Source organism: Myotis yumanensis, unplaced genomic scaffold, assembly GCF_028538775.1.
Source record: "Myotis yumanensis isolate MYYU_CA2020_CCGP unplaced genomic scaffold, mMyoYum1.0.hap1 SCAF_23, whole genome shotgun sequence".
NCBI classification, from domain to species: Eukaryota; Metazoa; Chordata; class Mammalia; order Chiroptera; family Vespertilionidae; genus Myotis; species Myotis yumanensis.
In genome coordinates, this window is record NW_027223774.1 from 2,152,557 (window position 1) to 2,170,144 (window position 17,588).

Consider the following 17,588-nt stretch of genomic DNA (forward strand, 5'->3'; position numbering starts at 1 on the left):
TGAACTTTGCTATTTAATTACCAAAGAGGCTCATCCCAGGAACGAAAGCTTGGATTAATGGTTGAAAATCAATCAATACAATTAAGCATGTCAAAGATTAAAAACGAAAATATCATATGATCATCTCCAAAGACTGGAAAAGGCATTTGACAAAATTCAGTTAGCTATTCAGGATATTTTGAAAACTCTCAGCAACAGGGGATATAAGATAATTCCTCAATATGATAAAGGCCCATCTCAAAAAATCCTAGAGCCAAACAAAAACAAAAAGGAAAAAGATCCTAGAGCCAAATTCACACTTAACCAGGAAGGATGGAATGCTTTCTCCTTGGATCAGGCACAAGGCAATGCAAGAAAGAAGAGCCATACAAATCAGAAAAGAAGAAGCAACTGTCCATATTTGCAAACAACATAGACATCTCTAGAGAAAAGCTTACAGACTCCACACCCACACCCCCTGAATTGCGTGAATTCAGCAGAGGAACAGGAAAAAGATCAATATCTACCCCTAACTGGTTTGGCTCAGTGGATGGAGCATCAGCCTGCAGACTCAAGGGTCCCAGTTTTGATTCCGGTCAAGGGCATGTACCTTGGTTGGGGGCACATCCCCAGTGGGACATGTGCAGGAGGCAGCTGATCGATGTGTCTCTCTCATCGATGTTTCTAACTCTCTATCCCTCTCCCTTCCTCTCCTTCAAAAATCAATAAAATATGTTTTAAAAAAGATTAATATCTAAAAGTCCCTTGTATTTCTATGCCAGCTATGACTAACACAAAATTGAAATTAAAATTCCTTTTGCAGCAGCATCCAAAAGCATGAAATGCTTAGGGATAAATGTAATAAAATATGGAGAAGACCCATACATTAAAATCTATAAAACAGACTGACAGAAGTTGAGGACCAACATAAAAGGAGAGATATTGAAAGGCTTGATATGGTTAAGGTGTCAATTTCCATAAATCTACAGATTCAATCCCAGTCAAAATTCCATTAGCTTTTTTATTGGTAGAATTGAGAGTCTTATTTTATTTGTGCTTGGTCTTTTTTTTTTTTTTTTAAATATATTTTATTGATTTTTTACAGAGAGGAAGGGAGAGAGATAGAGAGTTAGAAACATCGATGAGAGAGAAACATCGACCAGCTGCCTCCTGCACATCTCCCACTGGGGATGTGCCCGCAACCCAGGTACATGCCCCTGACTGGAATCGAACCTGGGACCCTTCAGTCCGCAGGCCGACGCTCTATCCACTGAGCCAAACCGGTTTCGGCAGTGTGCTTGGTCTTTTATAAGAACTTTATAAGAACTGTTGATGGCCTTGTTTTCTCTGTATGTTTTTTTGATTTTATTGAATTTATCTATTTATTGATTTGTATTTATTGAATTTACTGGCTAACAAAATTATACAGATTTCTGGTGCACAAATCTACAGCACATCATCGGTCCACCATATTGTGTTTTCTCCACCCCAAGCCAAGTCGCTGTCCATCACCATTTATCCCTTTGGGTGACAAGGCTCTGTCAGTACAGTTGTAACAAATCTACCGCCCAGTGGGGGGCTGTGGGTGGTGGGGAGGCTATGATTGTGAAGGAGCAGGGGTTTAGGGGAACTCTCTAAGTTCTGCTCAATTTCGCTGTGAACCTGAAACTGCTCTGATAAATAAAATCTAATTTTTAAAACATTTGTATTGATCTCATAGAGGAAGAGGGCAGGACTAGAGATAGAAACATCACCGATGAGAGTGAATCATTGATTGACTGCCTCCTGTAAGCCCCACACAGGGGATTGAGCTGGCAACGGGGGCATATGCCCTGCCCGGGAACTGAACCATGACCTCCTAGTTCATCAGTCAATGCTCAACCACTGAGCCACACCAGCTAGGCAATAAAGTCTACTTTTATTTATTTATTTATTTTTATTTTTCGCTTAAAGTATTACAAAGGGTATTACATAAGTGTCCTTTTTCCCCCCCCGCCCTTGACAAACCCCTACCCTCCCTTACCCCCCAGTGTCTTATGTCCATTAGTTATGCTTATATGCATGCATACAAGTCCTTCGGTTGAACTCTTACTCCCCTCCCTCCTGCCCCCCAACTCTCTCTGGCCTTCCCACTGCAGTTTGACAATCAGTTTGAGGCAGCTCTGCCTCTGTATCTATTATTGTTCAAAAGTTTGTAATGGTCTTTATTATCCATGAATGAGTGAGATCATGTGGTATTTTTCCTTCATTGACTGGCTTGTTTCACTTAGCATAATGCTCTCCAGTTCCATCCATGATGTTGCAAATGGTAGGAGTTCCTTCTTTTTAACAGCAGCATAGTATTCCATCGTGTAGATGTACCACAGTTTTCTAATCCATTCATCTACTGATGGGCACTTAGGCTGTTTCCAGATCTTAGCTATGGTGAATTGTGCTGCTATGAACATCTGGTTACATATATCCTTTCTGATTGGTGTTTCTGGTTTCTTGGGATATATTCCTAGTAGTGGGATCACAGGGTCAAATGGGAGTTCCATTTCCAATTTTTTGAGGAACCTCCATACTGCCTTCCATAGTGGCTGCACCAGTCTGCATTCCCACCAGCAGTGCACAAGTGTTCCTTTTTCTCCACATCCTCTCCAGCACTTGTCGTTTGTTGATTTGTTGATGGTGGCCATTCTGACAGGTGTGAGATGGTACCTCATTGTTGTTTTGATTTGCATCTCTCAGATGATTAGTGACAATAAAGTCTACTTTTAAAAAGCTAGCTATAATATGTCCAGCTCTAAAATTTTATTATTCTAAATGATTTTAAAAAGTTTTCTATATGAAAAAAAAAAAGTTTTCTATATGTACTACTATAATTTTACTTCCTTATTCATTCATTTTTTTATTTAATCCTCACTTGAGGATATTTATCCATTGATTTTGGGGGCTAGTGGGAGGGAGAGGGAGTGACAGAAACACCAATGGCAGAGAGATGTGTGGATTGGTTGCCTCCTATATCGATGGGGGGGGTCAGCCTCTGATCAGCCCTCATGACCAGCCCCAGAAGCCTACAACCCAGGTACGTGTCCTTGACCTAAATCAAACCCAGGACCCTTCACTTCCCAGACTGACACTCTATCTACTGAACAAAACCGGCTAGGGCATTATTCTCAATGTATTTAAAGAAGGAACAATTCCTGGTCACTGACCTTTAAAACCAGGTTTAAACTTTGATTTGAGTCTCCCAAAACGGTTAAACATTTTAAAATCAATATCCACATGCCTTCGTTAAAAGTAATAAAATTATCATTTTAAAAGGCACTTTTACATAAATCACCTAACATTTACATAAATCACCACAAACATTCACAGAAATCACCACAAAAATATTTATACTCAAGTAGCATCTACATAATAGCAGAATTTTAAAATGCTCAAGAGTAAAGCCCTGCTCTCAACACTAACATGTCATCTGGTCTGGGCATCCATGTCCAATTTGGACATATTTAAGGGCTACCCTTGTGAGTTCATTTAGTAACATTTTCTTTTAATTGTAAATAAAACAGGTTTATTTGCTGGTCACTGTCTAAGCCATGATTTACAATTCCACATTGATGATGCTTTAGTGGTTAGTAGTCCATAGTAGCTCACCTAAGGTCCCCCTACCTAAAAGCACCAGCCCCTGAAACCTCAGCTTGGAGTCTTCATTTGCGTGCCCTTTGATTGGGGTCACTGTGAAGGGTTAATTTTATGTGTCAGCTTGACAGCGCTAAGGGTTGCCCAGGTGGCTGGTAACACAATACTGGGTGTGAATGGATGGGGCTAGCTTTGGATTCAGTCTATGAGTGAGGAGATCTTACAGTGCTGGTGGGCTTCCTCCAAATTCTGGGGAAACAAGAGGAATAGAAAGAGGAAAGAATGATTTCTCTCTTCTTCGGCTGAGATGTCCATCCTTACAAGCACACACACACACACACACACACATACAGACACACAGACACACACACACACACACACACACATCTTGGATTTCAGAGAGGAAGAGACAGGGATAATAGAAAAGCCCGCCCTAACCTGCTGGGCTCAGTGGACAGAGCATTGCATCCGCCTGAGGACTGAAGGGTCCCGGGTTCGATTCCTGTCAAGGGCATGTACCTTGGTTGCGGGCACATCCCCAGGAGGGGGTGTGCAGGAGGCGGCTGATCCATGTTTCTCTCTCATCGATGTTTCTAGTTCTCTGTCCCTCTCCCTTCCTCTCTGTAAAAAATCAATAAAATATATTTAACATAAATAAATAAATAAAAAAGCCCAGCCTGGTCTGCAGGCGATGGAGACCCGGTCGCAGACCAGGAGGATTCCGCTTGGCGGGAGCTCGCTGCCATCTCTCCTCCTCACTCACGCCGTGGGGTCACCGGCGCTGGTGAGAGAAGCTGTGAGTTCCCAGCGGTCGGAAGCGGCTGGACCTGGAGGGTGAGGGGGGTCCAGGAGGTCATGGCTTCGGGGTGTCTTTGGACATTGGGACTGAGATGGATTCAGGGACCAGGCGAGGGCGGCCCAGGCTGCTCCCGTCACTCACCCGCAGGTGGGGTGGGGCCTGGCATTGCCTCTGTTCCAGGCCGAGGGCCGAATACACGGGAGGGGGTGCAGAGGCGTAGGAACTACAGAGCTCCTGGCCAGACCCCAAGGAGGTGGGACAGAAGGACCACCCACACCCCCAGCCAGGCCCGCACAGACCTCTGGGAGCACAGCCTGGCTCCTGGTCACAGCCCAGTCTCCAGAACCACAGCCCCGCGCTTTTCAGAGCCGGCATCTCCGTCCCCCTCCTGTCTTCCCAGGTCGCAGACCACGGAGCCTGCTGCCAGGCCCCTCCCCTGCCTTCAGCTGCCCCTCTGCTCAAGGCGCCCACCTGCGCTCCTCTCCTGGGCCCCTGGCCCGCCTCGCTGCCCCCCACCACCCATAGGGTGGGTGCGCGAGGGAAGTTGGAGGAGGGGGGGCAGGGGACCATGCGGAGGCCCTTCCACTGGTGGGGCGGGATGGGCGTCAGGAGGGGTGGGCGGAGGAGAGATATGGGTGCCTCGACTTTTCACTGCCCCAACCATGGGCAGCTCCCCCCCGCGCACCCTCCGCCCCCGCCTCCCGGGAAAGTGGGGTTTGATGCAGAAACAGCTGGGAAGGACACCAGGACGTTAGAGTACAGGTCGGCTTAGACCAGGGAGGAGCGAGGTGGGGCGGGCGGCACCAAGGCGGGCGGCACCAAGGCGGGCGGTTACCCCAGCGGCCACGGCGGGAAGGGCCCCCTGCCCTCGGGGTCTGGCTCCCGGGCTGCGCCCGCCGACGCCGCCGCCGTAAGGCCATGGATGCGCTGGTGGCGGAGCAGGTGCTCGGGGCGCCCGAAGCCCTTGCCGCACTGCCAGCAGGCGAAGGGGCGCGCGCCCGAGTGCGTCTTGCGGTGGCGCACCAGGTGCTCGCGCCAGTAGAAGGTCTTGCCGCACTAGCAGCAGGCGTGCGGCCACTCGAGGGCAGGCAGGGGGCGCAGCGAGGGCCCCGGACACGCGGGGCAGCCGGGGTGCGTGCCCCGGTGGCCCACAGGTGCTCCTTGCGCCGGAAGGCCCTGCTGCACTTGGGCCAGGCCTGGGGCTTCTCAGCAGAGTGGCTCTGCTGGTGGCGCAGCAGGTGCGCTGGCTTCAGGGCCGTCTTGCAGCACTGGGGGCAGGACACGGTGCCCGCGGCGGCGGCCAGGAGGGCGGGCAGATCAGCTCCTGCTTGTAGGGGCGCGTGGACTGGGCGACCCCAGCGGCCGCCTCCTCAGCCCCGGGACCTTGTCTGCTGAGGGGCAAAGGCGCAGTCAGGCAGCGGGCATGGTCGGCGGGCGGGGCGTGTCGGGGGCAGGAAGGGCAGCCCTGGGGAAGGGGGTTCTCATTCATTCATCCCTGCGGCTCCAACAGCAGCGCCTGCTGCAGAGTCAGTGCCTGCTACACAGACGTGCAAATGGGTATGTGTGTGTAGGGGGAGGGGCGGGGGTTAGAGAGGGACGGGGAGTGGTACAGGTCACAGAAGAGACATGGAAGGGCAAACCCATGGATGGACGACAGGTCAGCGGGTAGATGGAAGAATGGAGGAGAAAATGGGTGGATAAATGAATAAATGCGAGGGGATGGATGGATGGATGTTAGATGAATGGATCGGTGAATGGAGGGATGATTGGTGGGTAAGTGGGTGGATGGAGGATGGGTAGGTAGGTGGGTGGATGGATTGAGGATAGGTAGATGGACCGGAGACAGATAGGTGGCTGGATAGGTGGATGGATGGATGGGTGGACTGAAGATAGGTAGATGGGAGGGTAGGCAGATGGGTGGCTGGATAGGTGAGTGGATGAGTGGATGATGGAAGGGTAGGTGGGTGGATGGATGGATGGACTGATGGTAAGTAGATGGAGGGTAGACAGATGGGGGGATGGATAGGTGGGTGGATGGGGGGATGATGGATGGGTAGGTGGGTGGATGGGGAGGTCCCTGTCCCCAGGTCCTCCCTGCTCGGGCCTCCATCTTGCTGCCTCCACATTCGACCTTGATATGACCCTCAAGCTGCTGTTAGGACCAGAGCCCTCCCCCGGCACCAGGATAGCGTTCTGCTGTGCTGGCTGTTCCAGGTCTCTGCCTCCATCGCCCCTTCTCCCACAGGTTCACCCGACTTCCCTTCCTCACCATCATGCGTGTGGCCTGGACAGGGACGGCTCCAGTCCCAGCACCGTGGCGGACACGTGTGTCAGTCCTGGGCTCGGGACGGGGTGCTGCTCAGCTGGCCACAGTGCCATGTCAGGAAGAACTTGACTCAGTCCAAGCCAATGAGACATGACACGGGGACTCGTGCAACCAGCTGAGGATGTGGGTCCCAAGGCTCGGGTCAGAGTGCCTGGTGCCACCCCACCTTTGCCAGCACCCGATCTCAGTGAGTTACCTGTGTCTGCACGCGTGTCGGCAGTTACAGAATGTGGGCACTGCCACACATCTCTGGGGTGTGGTGGGATTTCAGCTCTTGGGCCACAACCACCCCTGGGCATGTCACTGGCGGGCTCTTTTGTCTGTCCAGCCTACCCTCCTCCACTTTGCCCTCCAGGGCAGGGCCCAGCGCAGGGTCTGGGGCCTACAGCAAGGAGGCCAGGGACACCCACTGAGAAATGAGTGAGGGGCAGGAGGGGGACCCCGCGCTGGGCTGGGGATAAAGCTGTGGTGCGGGAAGGGTCGGCTGTTCACCTAGAGCCATCATGCCACCGTCTTCCTTTTGGAGGCCAACCCCGGAGCCTTCCATCATGTCCCGAGGGGCCCGCATCGCTGGTCCCTGAAATGAGACACCACATTCTGAGTTGAGACGCCTGAGCGATGGCCTTGATTTTTCACCCCTCTGTCCCCGCTCCACCTTCCACCACTCACCGAGTCCCGTCACCAGCTCTGATCCAAGCCGGCTGCTGTGCCGGGTGGTGCTCGCTCGGCCACTCCACGTGAGGCCCATGAGGGCACCCCCTCATACCCTCCAGCCCTACCCTTCAGGGGACGACAGTGTCAATTGACATCTTACCTGCGGCCTCCTGAGACTTGGTTCCAGACATGTTTTAAGACTCCAACCGACAGAGAATGCGTGAGATGCTACATGTTTATTTTTAAACCACTACGTTTGGGGCGACCTGTTATGCAGCAACAGCTGACCAATACACCTGCTTTGAATAGCACAAGCTAGCTATTACTGCTGCTTTTTTTTTTTTTTAGTGGAAGAGAGAGGGAGAGACAGAAACATCAGTGATGAGAGAGAACCACTGATCGGGCTGCCTCCTGCACAGACCCTGACCATAACCCCGGCTGTGGAGAAAACTGCAACCAAGGTATATGCCCTTGACCGGAATTGAACCCGGGGCCTTTCGGTCCACAGGCTGATGCTCACTCCACTGAGCCAAACTGGCGAGGGCGCAATATTTTTTCTGATATACCTCCTCAGGCAAGGGAATCAAACGAAAAAATAAACAAATGGGACTACATCAAACTAAAAGGTTTTTGCACAGCAAAAGAAACCATCAACAAAATGAAAAGACAGCCCGGCCAGCTGTGGCTGAGCGTTGACCTATGAACCAGGAGGTTCCCAGTCAGGGCGTATGCCAGGTTGGGGTTCAATCCCCAGTAGAGGACATGTAGGAGGCAGCCAAACAATGATTCTCTCTCATCATTGATGTTTTTTTCTCTCTCTCCTCCCTTCCTCTCTGAATTCAATAAAAATCTATTTTTAAGAAAAAAAATAAATTATTTTCTTTTTAAATTACTTCTAGGGACAGAAACAGAGGGGGGCGGGGGAGAAACATTGAACCTATTGAGCTTGAACCCGAAATTAAGGCATTTGCCCAAACAGGGAACCGAACCTGCGACACTCCGTGACCCCTCGGCATCAAGGCCCGCCCTGGTATCCCTGAGCCACATCCGCCCCGGCCGGGTCTGTGTGTCTGGGTCCTTCAAACCCTTCCGACACGAGCTAAGCAGCTCATCCACCAACACGCCCCATGCGGCCCTAGGCGTTTCTCTCCCAGAAACCACGTGTGAGCGGATTATGAAAAATGGATCAACCCTGGTCTCTAATCAATCACAGGGCGGGGCGGGAACAGGAAGTGATGCCCAGAGCGGGAATATAAACAGGCGGGTGTCTGCGCCTGGCACAGTGTTCGCCAGTCAGGGCTGCACGAGCTTTGGGTGCTGGGGCTGCGGAGGCGAGGCGGTGAGTGGGGCGAGGGCGTCCAAGACCCGGGGTTTGGAAGGGAGTGAGGACCGATGCATGGATGCATGGATGGATGGATGGATGGATGGATGGATGGATAGATGGATGGATAGGTGGGTGGGCGGATGGATGGTTGGACCGATGGATGGATGCATGGAGGTTGGTCTCTAAACACCCGGGTGTGTGCGCTGTGCCTCATTTCTGAGATCGTGTGGAAACCAGGGGTCCCCCTGCCACCCGTTCACGCGCAGGGTGAGGTTTTTATTTTAAAGGAGCGCTTTTTAGTCTAGGCCACTGTTCGAATTTTGACCGGATTCTATTTTATTTTGGGGGGTGCAGTGTGGGTGCATCTTAGGGAGCCTTGCAGTCCCTCCTCCCCCTCCCTCAGGCCCGGTTGTGACAACCATCAGTCCGTTCCCCGTGCCTAGGAGTGTGTTTGTCATTCACTTTGTTCTGTAGACTCCACATCAAAGGGGAATCTTGGGGTAACTTGTCTGTCTCTGTGAGAGAGAGAGAGAGAGAGAGAGAGGGGGAGAGAGAGAGAGAGATGACGAAAGAACTCTTGAAGAAGAGGAGATGATGGACGAGGATAAAAACTTCAGCTCTGAAATTAAAGCCTTAGAAAAGGAAGGAAGCATGCCTCTGGAAGACCTGCTGGCCTTCTACGGCTCTGAGCCCTTGCTGCCCGCCGCGGTGGAGCCCAGTGCCCACAGCTCCCCAAGTGAACTTGCCGACCAGCTGCCAGACATGACAATGGACAAGGAGGAAATAGCAAAAGACCTGCTGTCAGGTTACGAGGAGGAGTCGCCGCCTTCCGCAGACAACCGTCTCTGGCTTTCCACGAGGATTCCGACTTCTTCCTGAGGCCTTTGCGCTCAAATGCTACCTGTGAAGGAGATAGAGAATCAGAGATTGAAGATGTTGAAACAGACAGTGGTAACTCACCTGAAGATTTGAGGAAGGAAATAAGGATCGGTTTACAATATCAGGCCGAGATCCCCCCTTATCTTGGAGAGTATGATGATGATGATGAGAAAGCATCTGAAGATGGAGACCAGCTCCTTTGGCGTCCTGGTGTGGTTGCGGAGAGCAAAGTGAAGGAGTACCTTGTCGAGGCCGCATTCAGAACTGGAAATGAGAAAACGGTGGACGGGTTTTTGCCGGAGCACTCACCAGGGACAATGAGCAGGCATTATATGAGCTGCTCAGGTGCGACCATAACATCAAGGAGGCGCTCGAGAGGCATTGCCGCGGCGGAAAGGCACCTCAGGAGGGAAGGACTGCCTGGACAGAAGAAGAAATCCAGAGCTTTGAACATGCACTCATGATCTTTGGAAAAGACTTCTATCGTATACAGAAGAACTGGATGAAGACCAGAACGGTGGCGGAGTGTGTGGCCTTCTACTACATGAGGAAGATGTGGAAGAAGTCTGAGCGCTAGGACTGCTTCTACTACTTTGCGCAGCAGACGCGGTTTGGAAAGAATCGCTACCACCACCACCCCAGAGTGACAAACTACATGGACCACCTGGTGGATGAGACAGAAGCTCTGGGGCGGGGGGCGGAGGGGGGGGCAGTCAGTTCCCCCGGCTTAACTGCCACCCGCCCTGACCCTGTTCCTGGTCCACAGCTGAACATAGTCAAGTCTTTCACTGCCGGGGACTTGTCAGTCTTGACCAGCAGTGCAGCAGCCCACCCCACCCCCCCGCCCCGGGGCTGTGAGCTGCCTGGAGCAGGGCTTTCCTCCGCTGGGCAGCATACCCCAAGGCCCAGTGACTCCCGTGCCTGTGGTGACGGAGGAGCGGCTTGCCCTGCTCAGCAATGGAGAGAGCTACTGCTTTAACCTGTTTCAGACTGGGTTTTACCCCTCGGAGCTGAACCCCATGACCCTATGCAGTGAAGAGTCCGAAAAAGCCAGCAAAGAGATTGAAAATGGGCCTTGCTGTTCCTGAACCCTTTATGAGTGCAGTTTCTGGGTGTGGACTTTGAAAGCCACACACACCACATCGCCAGTGCCAAAATGGCCGTGTCCGTGGCTGACTTTGGCAGCCTGTCTGCCAGCGAGGCCAATGGCTTCATTAGTGCCCACGCCCTGCACCAGCACACCGCCCTCCATTCTGAGTGACCAGCAGCGGCCTGCAGCCCAGTGAGCGCGAGGACACGTTGGGCTGGCTTAGTCTTTCACTGGAAGCTTGAACGTTTTCACTATGACATCAGTGATGTCAGCATGTATAGAACTCTATCTTGATTTATCAAGAGTATTTTCACCCTGACCGGTTTGGCTCAGTGGATAGAGCATCGGCCTGGTGACTGAAAGGTCCCAGGTTTGATTCTGGTCAAGGGCATGTACCTTGGTTGTGGGCACATGCCCAGTGGGGAGTGTGCAGGAGACAGCGGATCACTGTTTCTCTCTCATCAATGTTTCTGACTCTCTATCCCTCTCCCTTCCTCTCTGTGAAAAATCAATAAAATATATTTTTTAAAAAAAGAAAGGGTATTTTCATTTCTCAATCCATAAATGTGGAAAACCATGAGCAGCAGAGCTTTAAGCTCTGTCTCCCTCAACTCCCAGGCCTCTCTACTCCCCGCCTTTCCAGTCTCTTCCGCTTCCACATTTAAAACCTGTAGCTCAAAACCAGCACATGTTCAGGACCGAAGGGAGTGGCTTCTCGTGTAAGTTCCTTTTACCCTAACGGATGCAGTGGAATAAGTGTTTACAGGTGCCGACCCTGATCCCTGCTAAATGTAGCATTTTCTGGTTTTCTTAATTAAGCAAAAGCAGGGGTGGGTTTCTTTAAACTGCACAGACATGCAAGGGTTTTTTTAAAATGAAAACTCCTCTCATGTTATTCAGCTAGAGCACTTCCGTTTACAAACAGCACGTCCACCTCTGGGAGCCGGTGAGGGGCTGCGTGCCGAGCACAGACGCTCAGATGTTTCTGGATTCTTGACCAGGGCACCTTCCACAGAATGACTTGTTTTACCGTCAGGAGATTTGTGAGCTTCATTGATTGCTACAGATCAGGCGTGTGAAAATGTGTATCCAGATGGGGTTTGTCCACCCTTGTCAAGGTTGTGATTGGAAAAGCCACACCGGCCACCGATGGCGGAGTCTGTCCCTGGGCAGTGGCCTGGGCGCCCTGCAGAACAGAGACCATAAATTCCTTCATTGCTATTGTTATCATGTGTGTTGTTGCCTGTTAACTATCTATCCTGCGCCCACTAAAGGAAAAGAAGTAGGTGTGGCCCTGGCCGGTTTCGCTCAGTGGGTAGAGCCGAGGTCCGCCTTAGGGTCCCGGGTTCAATTCCTGTCCAGGGCACATGCCCGCCAGGGTCACAGGCTCTAGTGAGCCCCACTAGGGGGCGTGCAGGAGGCGGCCGATTCAAGATTCTCATAGATGAGGTTTCTATCTCTCTCCCATCCTCTCTGAAATCAATAAAAATATATTTTTTAAAAAAGAAGCATGTGTCTATCATTTTACTTTTTATCCAATCCCAGAGGTTCCCCCACTCCCCACCCCCACCCCCACGCCCTTTGCTTTCTCCCACCTCCCGCCCTCCCTCATCTATCACCAGTGGATTGTCTGTAACCCACTTACGTCTCCTTCTTGGATTGTCGTGTATAAAACAAAGTGCCGCCCCGGCCTGTTTTGGTCCGTGGGTAGAGGATCGGCCTGGGGACTCAAAGGGTCCGGGTTCCATTCAAGTCAAGGGCACAGGCCCAGGTCACCGGCTTGATCCCCAGTAAGGAGTGTGCAGGAGGCAGCCGATGAGTGATTCCCTCTCATGGTAGATGCTTCTATGGCTCTCTCTCCCTCTCCCTTCCTCTCTGAAATCAATGAGGATATATATTTTTAAAGCCACACAAATGTATTATTGAACTTCCACGTAGTAAAAAGTATACCTGTACAATGTTTTGTACTTGCATTTTGTGTTATTAAAACAGTAATGGGCAGGCGGGGAGGGGAGTGCTGGGCCGTCCCAGGGGGTGTGACTGCCCGCCAGTGGGGACCACAGGGGACCAGCTATCCGTGGCCCACTGAGTATCGTTCTGCTTGGGCGGGATTCTGACTTAGAGGCGTTCAGTCATAATCCCACAGATGGTAGCTTCGCCCCAATGGCTCCTCAGCCAAGCACATATACCCAATGTCTGAACCTGCGGTTCCTCTCGTACTGAGCAGGATTACCATGGCAACAACACATCATCAGGAGGGTAAAACTAACCTGTCTCACGACGGTCTAAACCCAGCTCACGTTCCCTATTAGTGGGTAACAATCCAACGCTTGGTGAATTCTGCTTCACAATGATAGGAAGAGCCGACATCGAAGGATCAAAAAGCGACATCGCTATGAACGCTTGGCCGCCACAAGCCAGTTATTCCTGTGGTCACTTTTCTGACACCTCCTGCTTCAAACCCAGAAGGTCAGAAGGATCGTGAGGCCCCGCTTTCATGGTCGGCATTCCTACTGAAAATCAAGATCAAGCGAGCTTTTGCCCTTCTGCACCGCGGAAGGTTTCTGTCCTCCCTGAGCTCACCTTAGGACACCTGCGTTACCGTTTGACAGGTGTACCGCCCCAGTCACACTCCCCACCTGGCACTGTCTCCGGAGCGGGTCGCGCCCAGGCCAGCGAGGGCCCCTCGGGGTTCGCCTCCCGCCCCCCCCCCCTCACCGGGTCAGTGAAAAAACGATCAGAGTAGTGGTATTTCACAGGCCGCCAGCAAGGCCTGCATGCCCCCCTTCCCGCCCCCTCGCGGGGCCTCCCACTTATTCTGCACCTCTCATGTCTCTTCACCTGCCAGACTAGAGTGAAGCTCAACAGGGTCTTCTTTCCCCGCTGATTCAGCCAAGTCCATTCCCTTGGCTGTGGTTTGGCTGGATAGTAGGTAGGGACAGTGGGAATCTCCTTCATCCATTCATGCGCCTCACTAATTAGATGAAAAGGCATTTGGCTACCTTAAGAGAGTCCTAGCTACTCCCGCCTTTACCCGCGCTTCATTGAATGTCTTCACTTCACATTCAGAGCCCTGGGCAGAAATCACATTGAATCAACAGCCGCCGCGGGCCTTTGCGATGCTTTGTTTTAATTAAACATTCGGATTCCCCTGGTCCACACCAGTTCTAAGTCGGCTGCTAGGCGCCGGCCAGGAGCTGTGAGGGGGTGAACCCCACCGCAACCTGGGCGCAACCTGCCGCCCTCCGCAGGTGGGGCGATCCACAGGAAGGTCCTGGCTCCTGTCCAGATTCCCCACCACCTTTGCAGCAACCGCCCCCCCCCCCCCCCCCCCCCCGCCCCACCCTGGGAAGGAGAGAGGGAGGAGAGTGACAGGGGAGCAGTTTTGCTCCTTGGAGCACAGGACTATTATTGGTTGGTGCTGGCAGACGGGGGCGGAGCCTCGGATGCTCTTCCACTGGGAACCCACCAATTACACCGCCAGAATGGGTAAGCGGCTCTAGCCTGACTTCTGATTGGCTCAGACCTCTCATCTCCAGATGTTTAATTCTCTCTCACTGCAGCTCAGGGCTTTGTTGGTGAACCAGCTGATTCCAGAGTGGGAGGGGAGAGAGAGACTTAAAAAGATATAGGTGGGCCTTCCTTCTGCTTCTGGATGGTGCGCCGGCTGCTGCCTGAAGCTCTGAGATAGAGTCCCTTCGTGAAGCAAGGAACGTCCGGGTTCACAGATGGTCCATGAGGAACTTCAGATGCTCCTGGGAGCAGTCGGCCGTTTCTAACAGGAATCGGAGAGAGAGTCGCTTGATCCTCAGGTGCCCGCCTGCTGGAAGCCAGTCCATCCTTGCTGCTTGACACAGTCGCTGCAGGGAAGAAACATCTGCACAGCATATGTTTCAAGAGACCTGGCGGATATGACATACTGTTCTGAATATGTTTGCTCCCCTTCTTGGCGCTATGTGTTTTAACCAAGGTTACCTCTCTGAGAAAGGTTGTTTCCCCAGGTAGGGATTTTCCCCTGAAGTTAGGGAGGGAATAAAACCCCTGAACTAAATGCCAGGTGGGTAGTTAATCACTTTAACTATGAACAATCACCCTTAAGCTATATAATCTTTATTCTCTGGAATGGAGATAAGAAACACCCTAACCTTTGGAATAGAAATTGACAGGATTAAAATCAACTGGTATAAATACAGATGTAACAAGACAATAAAAAACAGAACCTGGCTGGAGAACTTGGCTAGAGATCCTGGCTAGGCTGCTGATGAATTGAACGTTGTCTCCATGTCATTCCTTCTTTGCTGACTCTGTCCACACCTTTGGGGACGCCGGGACCTATGGGGGTTGGACCCCAACAACCGCCGTCATTGAATTGAAGATCACCCTGTGCCCCCCAAGCTTCTGCTCCCTTTCACCTGCATCGCCTGAGCCCACTGAGGCCTTCCTAGGTCACGGCCACAGCCATCACTGAGGTCTCTACTCTTTCTTCAAGACCTCACCAAACAACCAGAGTTGAGCAAGAAGCGGAAGCGCAAGGAGATTCCAAGTGATGGAGCTCCAGCGGAAGGAAAGCGGAATCGTTCTGACCCCAAGCAGGAAGGCAAATACTACAGTGAGGAGGCTGAAGTGGACCTGGGGGACCCTGGAAGAGACTATGAGCTGTACAAGTACACGTGCCAGGAGTTGCAGCGACTCATGGCCGAGATCCAGGGCCTGAAGAGCAGGGGAGGCAAGGATGTGGCAGTTGAGATTGAAGATCGCAGGATCCTGGGCTGTGTTCATTTCATGACTCTAAAGAAGCTTAACCGATTAGCCCACATCAGGTTGAAGAAAGGACAAGATCAGACCCATGAGGCCAAGCAGAAAGTAGACGCCTGTCACCTGCAGCTCCAGAACCTGTTGTATGAGCTGATGCACCTGCAGAAGGAGATCACTACATGTCCGGAGTTCAAGTCAAAGCATGAAGAAATTGATCTGGTCAGTGTTAAGGAGTTTTATCAAGAGGCTTTCCAGATATCAGCAAGGCTGAGATCACCATGGAAGACCCTCACCAGCAAACTCTTGCATGTCTGGATTGGGAGCTGGAGCAGCGGAAAAGGTTGGCGGAGAAGTACCGAGAGTCCCTCTCCATCAAGGAGAAGATCCTGAAGGAGGTTGAAGTAAAGAAGGAATACCTGAGCGGCCTCCAGCCTCTCCTGAACAGCATCATGCAGGCTTCCCTCCTGGTGCAAGAGTACCTGTTAATGCCTTTCGACCAGGCTCACAAAAATATGAGACGGCCAGACACCTGCCGCCTCCCCTCTATGTCCTCTGTCCAGGCCACTGCGTATGGGCAGGCCTGTGATAAAACACTGTCTGTGGCGATCGAAGGCAGTGTGGATGAAGCCAAGGCCCTGTTTAAACCTCATGAGGAATCCCAAGATGACCAGAGCGACTCAAATGCCGAGGAAGAGCAGACCACGGAATGCTGGCGACCCACACTGGGAGTCCAGTTGGATGACAACGCAAGGAGATGCTGAAGAGGCACCCGCTGTCCGTCATGCTGGACCTGAAGTGCAAAGATGACAGTGTGCTTCACCTGACCTTTTACTCTCTCATGCACCTCAATATCATGACAGTAAAAGGCAAAGTGACAACTGCCACGGAGCTGATCACCCCCATCAGTGCAAGTGACTTGCTGTCTCCTGACTCAGTTCTGAGCTGTCTGTATCCTGGGGATCATGGAAAGAAAACGCCAAATCCAGCCAATCAGTACCAGTTTGATAAAGTGGGCATCCTGACTTTGAGAGGCTACGTCCTTGATTTAGGACACCCCTACTTGTGGGTACAGAAGCTGGGTGGCCTCCACTTCCCTAAAGAGCAGCCCCAGCCCACGGTGATCACTGACCACTCCCTGAGCTCCAGCCACATGGAGACCACTATGAAACTGCTAAAGACCAGAGTGCAGTCCCGCCTGGCCCTCCACAAACAGTTCGCGTCCCTGGAATCCGGCATTGTACCAGTTACTAGCGATTGCCACTACCTCTTCCCTGCAAAGGTTGTCTCTCGCCTGGTGAAGTGGGTGACGATTGCCCATGAGGATTACGTGGAGCTGCATTTCACCAAAGACATTGTGGAGGCAGGACTGGCTGAGGACACCAATCTCTATTACATGGCACTCGTGGAAAGGGGCACAGCCAAACTCCAGGCAGCTGTGGTGCTGAACCCTGGCTACTCCTCCATCCCACCCATTTTCCAGCTCTGTCTGAACTGGAAAGGGGAGAAAACCAACAGCAATGATGACAATATTCGGGCCATGGAGAGCGAGGTCAACGTGTGCTACAAGGAGCTGTGTGGGCCCCGGCCCGGCCATCAGCTCTTGACCAACCAGCTGCAGCGCCTGTGCGTGCTACTAGACGTCTACCTGGAGACCGAGATCCACGATGACAGCGTGGAGGGGCCCAAGGAGTTTCCCCAGGAGAAGATGTGTCTGCGGCTTTTCAGGGGCCCCAGCAGAATGAAGCCATTTAAATATAACCATCCTCAAGGATCCTTCAGCCATCGCTGACCTGCTCGGCCTGTTGTTTCCCCTGGGCCCTCAGTGCTGTGCCTCCGCTTTCTCTTCTGTTCCACATGTGGCTCCTGATAGTCTCCAAAGACAGGTTTTATATTTCTAGCCAATTAAAGTGTCATCTGACCAAAAATAAGAAGATATAGGTGGTTAGGACTCGACTCCATTATTCAAGCGTAACACCTAGTATTTACTAATACAATTACTATGTGATGACGCAGCCAAACTGTTACAACCGATTTACAGCCATGATTCTCAAACCTTCATGTGCATGAGAATCACCTGAGGCTTGTCAAACACACGTTGCCTGGCTCCACCCGAGTTAGTTCTGTGGGGCAGGAATGGGGTCCTTTAATGGACAAATGT

The 17,588-nt window shown here is 51.8% G+C and overlaps 2 protein-coding genes and 1 pseudogene across 2 annotated transcripts in view; 2 read left to right on the plus strand and 1 right to left on the minus strand.

Annotated features, from left to right (window-relative positions):
- LOC138999567 (saoe class I histocompatibility antigen, A alpha chain-like) overlaps positions 1-17,588 on the minus strand; it is a 372,085-nt gene that overhangs the window by 136,245 nt on the left and 218,252 nt on the right. The gene's annotated exons all lie outside the window — the stretch shown is intronic.
- Positions 8,863-10,846, plus strand: LOC139000157 (mesoderm induction early response protein 3-like; annotated as a pseudogene).
- Positions 14,161-17,219, plus strand: LOC139000158 (THO complex subunit 5 homolog). Its single transcript, XM_070402458.1, is given in 6 exon segments — positions 14,161-14,164; positions 15,165-15,677; positions 15,680-15,937; positions 15,940-15,982; positions 15,984-16,171; positions 16,174-17,219. Coding segments are annotated over 6 exon segments (2,052 nt in total).